The sequence below is a fragment of the Xenopus tropicalis genome, chromosome 1, assembly GCF_000004195.4.
Source record: "Xenopus tropicalis strain Nigerian chromosome 1, UCB_Xtro_10.0, whole genome shotgun sequence".
Taxonomy (NCBI): Eukaryota; Metazoa; Chordata; class Amphibia; order Anura; family Pipidae; genus Xenopus; species Xenopus tropicalis.
Window position 1 is genome coordinate 93,312,000 of NC_030677.2, and position 17,053 is coordinate 93,329,052.

General features: G+C 37.6%; 1 protein-coding gene across 2 annotated transcripts in view; it reads right to left on the reverse strand.

Annotated features, from left to right (window-relative positions):
• Nucleotides 1–16,583, reverse strand: part of tjp3 (tight junction protein 3) — a 33,402-nt gene extending 16,819 nt beyond the window's left edge. Inside the window, exons 1-5 of one of the 2 annotated variants that reach the window (XM_018096588.2) lie at nt 16,407–16,583; nt 6,210–6,266; nt 4,290–4,414; nt 4,073–4,175; nt 1,470–2,076 (exon numbers count right to left, since the gene is read on the reverse strand). In XM_018096588.2, coding sequence (XP_017952077.1) covers nt 1,470–2,076; nt 4,073–4,175; nt 4,290–4,414; nt 6,210–6,257 — 883 coding nt within the window. In that variant the 5' untranslated portion in view covers nt 6,258–6,266; nt 16,407–16,583. Of the gene's footprint in view, nt 1–1,469; nt 2,077–4,072; nt 4,176–4,289; nt 4,415–6,209; nt 6,267–11,847; nt 11,935–16,406 lie in introns of those variants that run through there. The other variant, XM_004911053.4, reaches the window with a different exon arrangement.
• Nucleotides 16,584–17,053: the final 470 nt, after the last annotated feature.

The window sequence follows — 17,053 nt, forward strand, 5'->3', positions numbered from 1 at the left end:
AAGGAGACATATTGGATAAATAGAAGAAACCCTAATGTTGTAGGCAATTATGAATAATATATGGGGTTGGTTTCACTTTGGGCTAAAAATGAATCCTTTCTGTAAAAATGGCCCCTTTATAGGAGCTCCCAATAGATCCTATCAGTTCTCTGCCCCTGTTTCAAATGAAGCGTGGGTGTGTCCTAACGGTCCCTGCCAGAAGCACAGCTGAAGGGGGATAGCCAGTCACAACCTTGCACTCACACAAGCAAAGACAGGCTTCAGTTCCCTATCAGGTCAGCCTAGCCTATCCTACAGTGCATTGTACTGAGAGCCAACAGCTCCCCTGCACATCCAGAGAATTCAGCCAGCAGGATGTGGAACAGATGGGTGGGACCGAAATACAACACAACTACAGAAGTATAATTCACCGGTACATTCTTAATTTTTAGATGATATGTCTCCTTTAAAAAGTGATACTGACATGAAAAAACTACTTTTCAAATTATGAATCTACATAAAAAGTTACCTATAGGTCATGTTGATATTTTTTCACTCTTAGGGCTGGTTTTGTATGTAATTGTTGCTTGAAACCTGACTGTTTTGCCAACCTGACTGTCCCTTCTCAGCCTGTCAGTTATAGCTTCTAATGCTAACAGCCTACTGCTGCACAAATATGGCAGCCCCCTCATAGAAGAACAGGGAGGATCAGAAAATGAATGGAAAAGCATCAGCAAATACTTTTATGGCAAAATTATAAAGCTCATGCAAAGACAATGTTATTATAGATGTAAAAAAGGTTTCATTTCTGTTGTCAGTATCTCTTTAAAAACTAATGACAATTAATAATAATATAATATTATATATATATATATATAGCAAACATGTAGTTTGTCAAAGTTATCAAAGGCTGGTGTGTCGCAACTGAAATGTCAGTACAATGCGTGTCACATTAGGCTACTATATTGGTACTAGTTTCTTAACCTCTAGATACCATGGTGGTGCAGGATGGTAAGTGGTAAAAATAATGCTTAACCATGTGCCTTCCCTGTAGGCTCTGGCACGCTGCTCAGAAATGTAGGCGGAATACTGTGCCTTAATGGGCTTTTGTTGCAACTATTTGACACTGTATATTTGACAACCTTCTGAAAACTCCAGAGTGTGCCGCATTCAACTCAGGTTAACTCAGGTTATATAATTATATATATATATATTTTTTTTTTTTTATTATTTTTTTTTTTAATCCACAACAAAAGAGAAAGTTGACATCCCACAATACTCTATTTACATTATTGTCAGTGAAAAAGTATTTTCAGGATAATAGTTGCCCACGGTAGAGCAGATCTTCATATGTGCCTTCACTCTTAAACTACTATAACAATCAAACCTGGCAAGCTGTGCAAATGCAAGAAAACTAACTGCAATTTAGCTACATATTTTCTGTGACAGGTAACCCTAAAATGAATAAGGAGTCATATTGCAGACCATACCTTGGTTTTCTGCACGTTTCACCAGAACAGCTTTTATAGGTTTGGCTGGCACATCCTGGATAGGAAGTCTCTTGAACCCAGACACCAGTTCTAGGCCATTTTGGTATCTTTCCCCTATCTCACTACCAGACCCCCCCATTTCACTGCCAGTCTCTTTCCTCTTGCTGTAATATCCACGTGCCTCACTGCTAGAGTCAATCACATCGCTGCCACTCTCTCTTCTCCTGGACCGTCTTCCTGTCTCACTGCCCGAACTAACTGTTTCTCTTCCTACTTTCCTCTTTGCATAATCTACCCCTTCACTACCAACAGTTCTTCCCCTTCGATGTCTGGTATGACGAGATGAGTGACTGAAAGACCCCTGGGAGCTGCGGCCGCTAGATGAATCTCCTTCATAGCCTCTTGCTGTGTCCTCAGGAGGTTCCTGATTTGAGCTTTCATATCTCCCTCTCCATGGTAAAGGGGAATCTGACCCATCATCCTTTTCTCTTCTTGAGGTATCTGAGAAGACAGGGTCTGAGGATTTTTGGGTATGGGAGGAATAAGTAGAAGCTGGATGCATGGAGTTGCTGACAGGAATCTGAATCTTTCGTGGCCGTTTCACAGTCTGTAATGGTGAAAGAAAGTGTTGATTTCCTAATTGTTGTAATAGAACAAAGGGGGGGGGGGGGAATGATTGTGATAAAAGCTTCCTAAACACTTTAAAGGGCCGCTCTCCTCTGCAATTTTTAGCTAGCGCATGTCGTCTTTTTCCTAAACCACTGCAAAAGAAAAATCTCTCAAGAAAATGAATAACTTATTTAAACAGCTGGAAGATGCTACTGACATTAACAAAAGATTATCAGGATTTCAGTTGGCAGGGTTTGAGTGACACAGCTGAAAGAGATGCAAGTAAATTTTTTTAATTTACACCACTACTGACCTAGTGGAATTAGGGGAAATGGATGTAAGCAACTGTTGAAAATCAATACACAGCTTAAAATTACACCATTTTTTACGCTGTGATGTCTGGTGGTGTGTAGTCTATTTGGTTGCATTTTTTTTTCTTTAAACACTACATGATAAATAGGCCCCTTAGTGCACCTATACAGGCTGCCTTGCTGTAAGACATGAGTCCCATGGGAGAATAGGTCTAGATAAAAATAATTTCCCTTTTTGTAGCAAGGAGATCTTCAATAGATCGCTGCCTGCTTTAGACAGGCACAGGGGGGGGGCACCTAGATGCCGTCCTGCTGACCCCTAACTTGCACGTCATTAGTAAAGAATCTGGAGGCACAGCCTGCAACAGGGCCCTGTAAAGCTTGGCTTGGCTACGCCTCCCGGGGCAAGAAGCTAAGCGACACTTAGGAGCAAGAGAGTCCTAACTGAGTACTAATTACACCACTTAGCACTCAATGCCACAAGGTAAAGTAAATGACCCTAGTGCCTTTTATCACATAATAGACAACAGAGATATGTGCTATTTTTTGGCTGTAGTGGTGATTTTAGTCTTTTTACTGAGAAATCTCAAGGTAATATAGCCAGTAATTAAGGCACTATGGGCAAATTTACTTTACACAGGTTTAGTACTAAAATACAAAAGGAAGGGGACATAGATGTGCAGCTGCTATACAGGTAATACCAATTATTTACAGCACATTATGGAATCACACCTTTCCCTTAATGACATGTGGCATTTTGTTGTGATGACAAAAAGCCAGAAATCCCTTGCCATTGTGGATGCAGAGAAGTCACTGCATATAAAACGTTTCACATTGCATAGTCATGTGAAAATGTACATAGTTTCACACAATTATGCAATCTGAGTGTATTCCCTGAAGTGATTCTCAGCACTTACTATGGCACAGAATTTCTGAAGTTTGTAAATGCAACAAACACTTGAGTCAAACAGCCATGTATGTCATTGCCCTTACAGACTAAATGTGGACAATGCTTAATCATACTCCTGCAGTGGAAATTAATAAATAATTTTAAAATAAAGAATCAGTAACACCAAAAATAAAAATGCTTAATTTGACCTGACATTTGTATTTCTTAACATATTATTTCTATCCTGTCCATGCTTTCAGGCTTTTAATGCAGCATGCTTATTATCATGTTTAGTATCAGTTCTGCGGTTTTTAGCCAACTTTTATTGCTGTCTAAACAAAGCCCATCCCATTCTGTCTGGGGTGTGTGCTCCCTCAAAGATCACAAGACCAGAAATAATGCAGCTCTAACTGTACACTTCCATCATTTGGTGATACTTGGTTATGAATCTAATGTCACACAAGGCTGTTTCTTCACTGCTTAAATATGCAGGCAGAGAAACTGCTGATCCAATTAGATCAGCATCCATATGCTCCTTGAATTAAGTATACCCACAGGCACTGTGCCAGCCTTTAAGCATACAGAGTACCTTGGACATTATCCCAATTCAGATTTAATTACTCCTTACCAGAGGCAAAACAATTAATTAATGTTTAAATGATTTTTAGTAGACATAAGGTAAGGAGATCCAAATTATGGAAAGACCCTCTTATCCAGAATAACTAGGACCTTTTCCAAACAACAGGTCCCATACCTGTACTAGCATTTCATTGCATTTTAAAATTATTGCTTACCACATTTGCAGTCTTAGCACATGATTTTAGTGTTTGGATGGCAAATGAGGATGACACATTTTCCATTGAAACGCCATTAACCATGACAATGCGATCTCGTGTCCTGCAACCAATATAAAGGTAATAGGTATAAAAATGCAATATCTAACAAATTGAATATATTTGCACAGGTAAAACTCTTTTATAGCAGTAGAGTTTTAGAGTTAGAATTACTTACTGAAGTCTACCATCAGCTGGTCCACCACGAATAACATCTGAAACAATAACAGAATTGTCTCCATCTGTTCCTAATGGACGGTCTCTTCCTCCAGAGATTGCAATACCAAAACCTCTGCGAGGGTCCTAAGGATAAACAGATAGCATGTTATTTAGGCTCTCCAAAACCCTTTCCAACACCACATAGAATAAAACACTAGCATAGTATTTAGTAAACTTTGTGTGAACCTTTTTTTATTGAACACAAAAAAAGCATGCAAAAAACATCCCACAGAAAACAAAACAACCAGTACTTATTATTATATTCAGAGCCATAATAAAAAATATAAAAAATGCATGTGCTGAGTGTTAAAAGGGATAGCTTATTTTGAGAGTTCTGCTCATCAAAGACTTTTAAGCAATCTGCAAGCCCACATTAGAATCTATAATATTATTCAAAAGCCTATACATTAGTGTCTCACACCTAGTTTTCATGGGTCATGGGCAAGAACCACTGTAATATACCTACACCTCATGCGTTGGTGGCAGATCCAGGGTTTCCTTGGACCCCTACATCAGCCTGTTCCCCCACACATTTAAGAAGAAGGGCTTTTGAGGCTAAGGTATCTGAAGAAGCACAGTATCCATATTACAACTAAAACTGCATTCCTTAAGATTGCCCTCCATGTTGTCCTTAACCACTTGACAACATCCAAAACTACATCACTTTAGACTATTGAAGTAAACACACTTGGGGCCTGGGACTGGCCTATTGAGACCAGCTGGCAGAGGAACTGAAACATGACCAAACTTGGCTCTGTGAGTGTGGTTATTGGCTAGACCCAAAATAAATGGAAATCTGATGAATTCACTTCCCACGGCTTTCACAGAAACACATCATAGCCCATACGGACAGAAACACAGCTCTCCCATGCAATTTGGCAGGTTGGGGGTGGGTTAGGAATGGGCACAACATGTGTAACCCAAACTGAAACAGCATGTTGCAGAACTACTTATGCCTCCTCCCAAAAAACTGATCCACAGGACAGCCCCAATAATTTAGAACTCTTAATGAGATGATAAAGCCCTTTACAATAATACCCCTCTGTTTTTCTCAGTACCAATTTCAAAATACTCTCCTTCACACTCCCTACACTCTTCTTCTGACCATTTTCATTTTCAAGATTTATTCAAGCTCCTGACTGTTTTTGCAATTGCTGCAATGACTCTTTCCTCAAAACTCTTACTAAAGAACCTATTTAAAGAAGCCTATGTGATGTACCCTGTATTATAAGATATCAACATACCATACATAATACTGATAAAACATTTTCAACAGCTTTGTATCAGTTGTACTGCAACCCACTCTTCTTTTTCGCTTATATCCCTTGTTTCTATTTGAATCTGCAAAACATATTGCAGCCACAAACTGACCTCTGGAATGCCACTGTACCTCTAATCACTCAGCCTGCCTGACTGCAAGTTTTATATTTCAGCTTGATATTGACAAAAGAGCATCATAATTTCACACATGGTATTTCTTCCATTTTGAGGTTTCCGTAATGCCCCAGGGCTCAGAACCTGTCCAAAGTCTGTCCTCCAACCTGATATTTACAAACTACAAAAGCAGCCACTCCTACAACAGCACTACACTTTTCTTTTCTCTACCCTCCTCTGATTTTCTTTCTCTCCCACATTTCTTAGCCTTCAGAGCCCACTATATGATAATTGTGCAGCTCTGTATTAGCTTACATTACATGCCAGACAACAAAATTTGTAACATATTTCAATAATGAATAGTTAGCAGGACAACAAGCTACATGACATTAGTCTGATTAAATTAACTGTTCGCTTATTTACTGTATATCCAATGTATACCAGATTTGCCTAGGCTCATGCCATTAGTCAAGTAGTAATAGTAGTCTAAAGCTGGATAACTTACCCGGATTAGTGTCACAGTGTACTGTTCCCATATTGTCATTTCCTCCATATCTGACACCTGGCAATAGAAAATTATTGTAAAAACATCACAAAAGAGATTTAAAGGGGTGGTTCACCTTTAAGTTATAGAATGGGCAATTATAAACAACTTTTCAATCAATCTTTATTATTTTTTTTATAGTTTTTTAATTATTTTCCTTCTTCTTTTGACTCTTTCCAACATTCAAATTAGGGTCACTGACCCTAGCAGCCAATAAACCATTGCTCCATGAGCAATTTTAATTGTTACTTTTTATCACTCATTTTTCAATTCAGGTCCTCTCCTATTGATATACATGGCTTACATGCAGACCACTCCATGATATTCAATGCCAATGTTATTAAAACAACAAAAGTAAAAAAATATAGGAAGGCTGGTATTTTTTCCTAGAAAATGTGGCAACCCTACCAATGATACATATTGTAGTGTGTGGTTACAACTGAGTCAAAGCAAAAGTAGTATGCTACAGTAAGATACATCTGATGATATCTATCACCTCATATTTTTATGAGACAAACTCTCAACAAAACTTGTGTGCCACTAAGTTAAACAAAGGAATAATGTCCAAAACAAACAATATTTTTTTTATATAAATTTTTGAACTAACTATGCATGGAGTATTCTTTTTACAGCACAACCAATAGCTTTTCGACTCTAAGATCTTTTGACCTTTGGATTTTTTCAATTCAAGAACCCCTTAACTTATGATATGTCTATAGAAATGCAGGTGACTCCCTGTGTTTTCCTTTCAAGTGCAAAGAAAATGATAAACAGCCAGCAGTGTAAAATTTTACCATAACCTCCCTTAGAGTAATGGAGATAATAAGCTCTTGTATGCATCTACCACTGTAAGCAAGGACATTAATTGGCACGATCCTATTGGTGGTCCTACTGTCTCTATCACTCTTAATATATTTTTGTCAAATGACTACATAAGTATGTGATAATGCTGGTAACAGCTGTGTATGTGTGATAAGGCATAAGTTGAAAGACTAAACTGGTTGCAGGTGTTTCCAGTGCCCTCTTGATACTATGTATGGTTCTCTCCACAGGGAAGGCACCAGCTGGTTCAGGAAGGCATGATTTTTATTCAATACCCAAACCTACATGTTTCCTGAAACTGGATAGAAAGGTTTTCTAGGAATAAACCCTGGCCTTGATTGATAGTTTCCATAAAAGCAAAAAACCTGCTGTACTCTAATGTTCAGAGATTCTCTGCCTTCTAAAAAGCTTCAGTGATATGGGAGCGACATTGTGTAGTTTTGCAAACACCACTAAGACTGATAAGGCATGTGTTGTATACAACTGAACAACATAAGAAATCTACAATTGCAACTGAGGGGTTTGTGGTCCCTATTTTCTGGCTGGCCCTGGGTAAATGCCCCTGTTGCACACTTATTAATGCAACACTGATATAATACATAAGAAGTTTTACAAAGTGTGTTGAGAAATGGGAGGAAGCATCCCTCTAAAATTGCCAATTGATAGAATTGGGGCAGATCAAACCTTTATAAATAAAGGTTTGATCTATAAATTTATAAGTTTTAAATGTATAAATTTATAAGTTTTAAATTTATAAATGTATAAGTCTATAAGTTTTGATCTATAAATATAGATTTATAAAACCTTTATAAATAAAGCCATGGATTAAATAATAGGAGAAACAAAGATGAAAAAACTATGCAATTTTGTACATATATTGTTACAAAAATTAGGTTTATAACACCTGAATTTGCCCTCTAGTACAATTTTAATTCTAACTTTAATACTAATGCTTTATTATTAACTGTTGTCAGGCAAATTTTTTTTTAGTTCTTAACATCCACACATGTAAGAACAGTCAATTTATTACAAATTATTTTGTAAAACAATTAGAATATTTAGCAATAATAAAGAATAATAAATAATAAAAAAACAAACAGCTTAATTTCCAAGTCACTAATTTTTCAATACCAGTACCAGTTTTTGTATAGTGTATGGTGCTCTCATCTGAGCATAGTAGGCAAAATGAGGGTGGGGAGGTGGATGGGAATATGGCAGGGAGGATTTATATGTCCTGTCTTTCACATTTCGTATGGCTCGTCTCCTCCTAGCCCCATGCCTAGTTTAAAATATCCAAACTTCTCACCATCCTGTCATCCAAAACAGCTGTGCCATTATTGTGGTGCAGCCTGCCCCTGGCAAAGCCTAAAGACAACAGCAAGAACCTAAAGACAACAGAAAAATCAGCCCAATCCTGCTGCAGCACATGGTACAAATATTATCCCTGAGATAAGGCTCTTAAAATTCCTCACCTTCAGCTTTTTGACTAGTTTTGTAAAATCATTTTTAAACATATTTGGGACAAATAATACGTATGACCACTGTGGAGTCATCCCCTTGAAATTATCTGTCTGGACAAACAGACAAATAATTTGAAAATCCATATACTGATCCTTAAAGGCCTTATAATGATTTCTCAGAACAGTTTATATGTCACCATAACTTCAATCTGTCAAACTTGGTCATATGCAGATTTACCTGGATCTGATTTTCTTACCATAGATGAAGTGCAGGTAGGACTCATATACATTTGTTCTGAAAGATGATTAAAAGTTCTACGGAACAGGGACCTCCATCCTCTTATCTCTTTGACACTTAGCTCTGGGGAATGTTTAACCCTTTAGGTGGCACATAACATATAATCTATGTTCTGTGGATAAAAGTACCCAAGTGCTATAGATTGTAGATTCTACATTTTGCAGAACTTCCAGGTTTTCAGGTATTTCATCAAAACCGCCAATTTTGGAAAAGCATTGCAACTGGAGTTTGGAGTAGAAAGGCATTTCGAATTTTGAATTCACCAAAATGTATGGTTTTGGGCGGTAAACTTATTTTTTTGTGTTTTAACCCCACAAAACTGGAGTAAATGTTTTTGAATTTTCAGTAGCTAAAGTGATCTTCTGGGCAATTTGTATACACTAACTTCTTTTTGGGGTCTCTAAATGCCAGATTTTGTGATCCTATGCACAATGGGTATAAAACTGTTCAGTGGACCCTTGGATTTCATGTTTTTGATATTTTTTTCTTGGTACCTAATGTTATGTGGGAAATATGATGCTTGAAAGTGGAAGCTTTGAGGCGATTTTTTAGAATTTTCATAATTTTTTAAAAAAAACTACTAAATTCAGAAAAGCATTGCTGTTTAGAGACATGAGGCTTTTCAAATATAGTTCAGTTGTAGTTAGAGTTCTAAATCCTGTCCCAGAAGTGGACATACACAAAAACTCAGGCAGATTTGGAAAGCTCAGGTTTTCCTGAGTAAATGCCCATAAAATGAGAGCGCACAGAATTATTACAAAACGTCTGGCACTGAGGGGAACCGAAATGTGAAATTCTGCTGGCATTTAAAGTAGGGGGTTCACCGAATCCCGGATTCGGTTCGGGATTCAGGGCGAATCCAGGCTTTTTTTGAAGGATTCGGTTTCTGACGAATCCACGGTCCTGACCAAACAGAATCCTAATTAGCATAAATTAGCATATGCTAATTTGCATTCAGAAAGGCTTAAATGGTCGGGGGGGATTTTTTTCTTACCCCTTCTGGTCCTAATTAGCATATGCTAATTAGGATTCGATTCAGGATTTGGCAGAATCCGTCAGGGTGGGTTTGGGGGTTCAGCCGAACCCAAAAATTGGGTTCAGTACATCCCTCATTTAAAGGGTTAATGCAACTGTACTTTGGATTTATTAGTATTTTATTACCACACTTTGTATTTATTTGTATTTATTGATGACCCCTTGTTCATTTCTATTAATTAATTGTAGCACTATATGAATAAAAATATACATACAAACATGACAACTGACACTGTGAAAACAGCATTTAGGAACTGCAATTTGCTGGAGGATGTTGTAAAATATCACAAATATAACTAGCAATTGTGTTATCTTATATAAAGTTTCACTGTCAGGTCTCAGGTTTTCAGAACATCTACCTAAACTATATACACATATGATTTGTTCTGCTATTTCACGCTAATTAAAATCAGGCTCAGGAGTCCTACCACCAGGGTCAGGTCTCCTCTATATGCTGTCATCTGCCTCCATGCTCCATCCTACACCTTGACACTAAGATTACACGTTTAGGGATAGGGTTCGGGAGAGCATTATTGTGAGGAGGAAAGAGGACTGCAGAAGGGCTGACAGCAAAGTTAGGATGGATAAGGCCTGAGGTGCACATGCTCTAATAACCAGAACCTGCAAAGTGAAAGTCGTGTGTGGGTTAATCTAATTGTCATAGGATGTCCTCATACGTACACTATCCAGTACATTCATTGCTGTCAATTCTGTAAGTGATAACAGTTTCTCTTATAATACAGTTCCAAATTTTCCCATCTACCTTCCACGTTATCCAAAGAAGGTGGCAACCTCGTTTACAGAGCTTATCTGAGGAAGAAAAATAACCTAAACATAAATCCGAATTATTTGATTAAAATGGAGTCTATACAAGATGAACTTTCTGTAATTCTGAACCTTCTGGATAATGGGTTTCCAGATAACAGATCCCATAACTGTATAATACAGGTATCGGACCCCTTATCCGGAAACCCATTATCCAGAAAGTTCCGAATTACAGAAAGGCCATCTCCCATAGACTCCATATTAATATAATAATTTACATTTTTAAAAATGATTTCCCTTTTCTCTGTAATAATAAAACAGTACCTTGTACTTGATCCCAACTAAGATATAATTAATCCTTATTGGAGCCAAAACAAGCCTATTGGGTTTAATTACTGTTTAAATAATTTTATTAGCAGACTTAAGGTAGGAGATCCGCATTACAGAAAGACCCCTTATCCGGAAAACCCCAGGTCCCACGTATTCTGGTTAACGGGTCCCATACCTGTACACAAAATGTATTTGAAATTAAAACTCCTGTAATCTTTCAAGACATGTTGCCTATTAACCATCTTTTGCTTAACCTAATCTTACAATATATGAGGTGTGTATCTGTTTTGGACAGATAATGCACTGCTCATAATTTATAAAATGTATTATTCATTTTGTTTTCCATCAAGCTTTATAATAACCAACAATTTTTATAATAACCACTGAATTATATGCTTATAAAATAATTTTTTAAATTATAGAAAAAGCCATCAATTGTGTACCCTTCACCACTTTACTATACAATGATTTAAGTATTCTACAGTTGCTGGCGCATTATAAAATGTACTTTATAATATATAATCAAATTTAAGGACTATATGTATACGTATACGTATATATACACACACTAGCAGTATATAACAGATGTATGTAACAAGAAGTATGGCTTTTAACCAATTCGTTTTTTTTTTCAATGACCAAATTATGTCCTTGTTTTGTACTATCAACATTAATAATAATACATCAATAATTACAGAAGAGTGTAATAGACTGCTTCCTTTTCTATATTTCAAACTTCATGCTTTTGCCAGCAGTAAATGATCTACAAAATACTGCTTTCTCTTTCCATTATAATTGCTTACAGAATTTAGGAGGGGTTCGTCCTTTAACAGCCCCAGGCATTGTTCACCTTGTGTACCTGGCAGGTGTAAAATTACAGTCAGCTTACCTGGAACCGCACGGCCATACCTGGCTTGAAGACAAGCAGGAAGATTGAGGAAAGGGTTACAGTGATCTGGGTGAGAGGGAAGTGACTAGGAAATGGCTAGTAAAAAAAAGCGATAGCTAAGGGAAAGACGGGGGTGGGCTGAATACAGATTCACCTGTGCCTTCCTGTTGTAAACTCCACCCTCAATCAAACAGGAAGGTACACGGCATAGACAGGAATGGAGGGGAGAGGCAGGTATAGAGAGAATGGGGAGGAGGGATGGAGTAATAAGGACTAGAGAATGAATACAAGTTACAGTATTTAAATGTTTTAGTATTTCAACACTGCACATGTTGAAACAGCTAGCTCTAATAAGGATACTTTTTCTAATTAAATTACCAGGACACTGCTAAATATAAGATATACAGACAACAGAAGGGCAAAAAAAAAAAATTATAAAACTAAGAAGGTACATACTGCAGTATCATAGTATTTATCAATCCAAACATCCTTTTAGTTTTATATTCAGGATAGTAAAAGCACTATATATAAATGCAAATTGCACTAATTATGTGTGATAAACCTATACTTACATGTAACAGGCTGATATACATTATGCTTGAGGGCCAGATACTGGCAATAAATGACAGTGAACACTGAATGTTTAAGATGGTGTAAAACATTAAGATGGCAATGTGGTGTGTATTTGATTACTTTTTTTTTTTTTTAAATAACTTAATAGACCAGTGGTTCTAAAGCTCGCAGAAATCCGCAACCCTTTAATACAGTTCCTCATGTTGTGGTGCCCCCAACCATAAAATTATACCTAAGATCATTGGAAATATATGTTTTCCTATGGTCTTATGTGACCCATGTGAAAGGGTTGTTCGACCCCCAGGTTGAGAACCACTGCTTTAGACAAAGGACATCCTCTCCTCTTTTGTATGCATAACAGTAGGAATTCTGAGAATAAAAACAAGTTTCACTCTTAAAATTTTCATTTTCATAGAATATCCTTTAGTTTGAAGCTCATGTCTGCATTTCCCCTTCTCTGCAAATGGGGATCAGCAAACCCTGCTTGTTTTACTGAATCACAGAATTTAACAGGGGATTTAATTATTATTTTTAGATCTTCTGTTTGGGTCCATTGATTTCTACAAGTATTTATGTCAGCAAAGATAATGTTATTTTTCCTATATATCTGTAAAAATGGTTTTGAATTTGTACGTAAACCTTTACAAACCACAGCTATGAACAAATTACTTTTGATTGCTTCTTTAAAGTTTAAAGTACAAAGATATTAGAAACAACACAAACTCACCCTCTACCTCCCTGGCTGGTTTGACGGGTTATGATAAATTCTGTCAAACATTCTACCGAAACTCACCCTGCAGGCATAAAAGGGACACAGCTTTCCTAATTCCTGCAGTAAAGATAGAACTGCAAGGAACACTTGAAAGGGTGTGTACCACTGATGTAGTGCATGCCATATCTGCAGAATGTAAATGGCATATGAGCATATATAAAACTGGTGTTATGTGTGTACAATACAGCAGTAATTTTTTTAAAACTTTTTTTGGGTGTGTGAATGGACACAACATACTAGCAGTACCCAAACAAATATACATATATCATATAATAAAGCTTGAGACCAGCTACACTCACTGTAAACACCCTTGGTTTGGCACATTGCTGTACTTGTATAAATAGAGGGATTGGTGATGTGTAAATCTATTTGCTAACTTTCATGTTTGCTTAAGGAAGGTGTGAATATAAAAGAAATTTAAAATGGCTACACAGTACAATAAGTGCCTGGCATGATAAAAACATATGCATGTGCCACTGATCTGTCAAAAGAGCATATAATAAAACATTTTTGTTTTTTATCAACATCATATCATAAATCAAGATAAAATGAGTGAAGCACTGACATTAAAAAAAAAGCTTTTTGTAGGATCTGGCATAAAAACCTAAAATTTAAATTAAACAAGTATAAATTTAGTCGACCTGGACAGTCATCCCTCCCCCCATACCTCTTAATCTTCTCTCTGAAGCGATCGTTCACACTGAGCATGTGGCTTTGAAACCAGTTCCACAATGGCATGTTCAGTGTGGGGGGCTGCTTTAGATAGAACTGGAACAAGATGGCGCCCACTAAACCTGCTGCACTACTTTGCATATTGGCAACAGGTAGAGCAAAGTGGCTGTACTAGGCACACTGGTGCAGTTCAGGAGGGGGAAAGACTCTCTAGGGACACTATCATAAATCACCAATTATTTTTATCATCCTTATGTTATGTTACATTTATTGATAGGCAATTTCATTACTGAACGGAGAACTAAACCTTAAAAATGAATATAGCTAGAAATGACATTTTATATACTGAACGTACTGCACCAGCCTAACATTTCAGCATCTCAATATCAGCAATGAGCCAGGTATTTACAGTTGTCACAGGCGTTCACTTTCTTGGAAAGTGTCTATGATGCTCACATGCTCAGGGTGCTCTGAGCAGCTGTAGAGAATGTGACCTTAGGGGTCATTACAAATTATCAAGCAGAAAATTAGGTTGGCCTGTAATATAAGCTGATGCTACAGGGCTGTTTATTAAACTCTGATGCTAACTGCACTGGTTTCAGAGCTACCATGTAATATGAATCTGAATAAATTACTCATCTGCCATATATTATTACTCGTATATTATGCATATACAGTATATTGTGTGTCAGTCTCTAAACTCAGGTAAGTGACAGCAGCACAGAGGATGTGCAGTAATCTAGCAGAAAAGAAGATGGGGAGCTACTGGGGGCATCTTTATTGGCGCAAATCTTCGCTGCTAAAGGGCTGTGGTTGCCTTGGGCTGGTACAGAAGCTAAAACATAATGTACAACATTTCTAGCCTACTTCTTTAGATAAGCTTTAGTTCTCCTTTAAATACACATTTTACTCCAGCAGAATAATGTGCATACACCAACATGCTTGTCTGATTTTGCATCCCTTGGCAAAAGGGGTGTTTATAATGAACAAGCAGTGGCACTCATTCATTATGCACATACATGTGTCACAACATGGCAGCCTGCACGAGGACCTCCCTCCTGGTGTATGTAGCCTAGTGTTGGCAGGGGCTATATTTTCAAGAAAAACTATTGTTTCCCCCAACTGGAGTGCAGGGTCTATTAGCCTGCACCTCCGGTGGGGGAAACAATCTGTGGGTTATAGGTATCCTTTAACTACAACTAACTGAGAATTAGCTGCTTGCACCTAAAGCAGATAAGGTGACATTTGGCAAAACAGTTTCTGTGATCATTCTGTGCTGGGAATGCCATGTGGTGCATTCCAAAGCATATAGGAATTGGTCCAACTCATTCATATGGCATTTTTGCATGATTCGTGCTCCCTGCAATGCAGAGGTGTGCAACAGCCCTTTGCCAGTACTAATCTTGTGAGATAAAATTTTTTCAGTTTCAGCAATTATGGTTCTTGCCACCAAAGAAAAAATATCAGGATCCCTATATTTTTCTTTCATTTCTATTAATTACATTCACATCTAGCAACAGTTTTACCTGCCAGGTTGGTAATATAATGGCCTGGTGAGCAATATAATGGCCTGGTGGCAACTAAAAATCAAATATCAAAAATAAACAATTTGCAGTGATTGTATCAACTGCAAACTGTTGTATTCTAAGATCTGTTGCAGTTAGCCTCTTTTTATTTTTTTGTTCTGCAGCTGTCCAGTTTCAGCAACAATCTGGTTGTTGTGGTCTCACCCTAGCAACCAGCCAGTGGTTTGAATAATAGACTGGAAGATGAGAGGGCCTAAATGAAATGGTATGAAACAAAAAGTAACAACAACTTAGTTTCACAGACCAACAGATTTTTGGAAGCTATTGTCAGTGACCCCAGCAGCAAGACAGTGTTTTAAACTGTAAACTGAAAATAGGCATAATAGCTAAAATAAATAAATAAAAAGTGAAGATCAATTGAAGAGTCATGTCCTCTTCTAATTGTGATCTGATGCAAAAATCAGTTACAAGGTTAAACTGCTGCTAAGCTGTAGCCTTGTTGCATTTTGCACCTACTTCAGCCACAGTAACAGAACAGGTTACTAGTATAATAATAACTCATTATTTGTGATTTTTAATATAAGCCCCTTTTCATAATGCAGCTCCAGGTGGGACTATAAAAATTGTATTACTGTTAAAATCACAAGTAATAATAGCTCATAACCTAGAATGACAGCCAGCTATGTGAAGCCAGTAACTATGTAAGTCGAGGGAGGAGGGGTGCAAGGGACCGGGAAAAGTGCATATTCTACAAGCGAGGGTAAAGGTGAAAGCAGGTCAAGCAAGCAAGGGGGTGTGCAAACGCTACGATTAAAGCAGGACTTTAATCCTGGAAAACGGGAATTATGAGTGAAGAGAATGTATGTTTGACCGAACACGAGTGGAAAAGTTGAAGAGAAAGAACATGAATGAGTATTGTACCATGAGAGACCAGAGAAAAATGATGGCAATGTATACAGAGATATGAAAACAGCCAACGTATTAACATCTGCCCCTTCCCCCTAAGCGCTTCGTACCTGCTGAGGGTCTCCCCTCTCTTTCTCTCACTCTCCAAGGTGCGCTCGCCACAGGTGTCTCCTGCGCCGCTGCATTTCCTGGTGCGACTCTCAGCAGCCGTAACTATGTCATCGAGAGAGAGAGAGAGGAGGGAGACTCTCGCTTAACCTCTCCTTTGCCGGACACATTCCGTTGGGTCGTTCTGCATACAATAGAGGGCACACCCATTAACATTGAGTTGAGCTTTTACTAGGTTTTCCGCCACCCAGGTGACTAGCAAAGGGAAGGGTTATTACAGGCAATTATTTAAAACGAACTGCTTAAGGGTTAGTGATTTTAACATTTTAATCAAATGTAACTGTAGCTAAGTTAATGTAAAAAAAAAGCAATCCAGAATATCATATAAATAAAGCTAGAGTAAAAGCAAAGCATAGGCATTGGTCTTAACTTTTGGTCTGTAAGACTGAATAATAAAAAAAAAAAAAAAATGGTGTTCTGGTGGTCTCTGACACTAATTCCAAAAGCCACAAGATTAAAAGGTTGATTTTTTTTAATGTTTCTGTTATTGTATTCGAAAGGCTTTCACTGTGTGTCTTACACATTGTGAAGGCCTTTTAGTTCTTCTCACCATAACCATGATATTCAGAAGCCATGTTCCTATATCCTG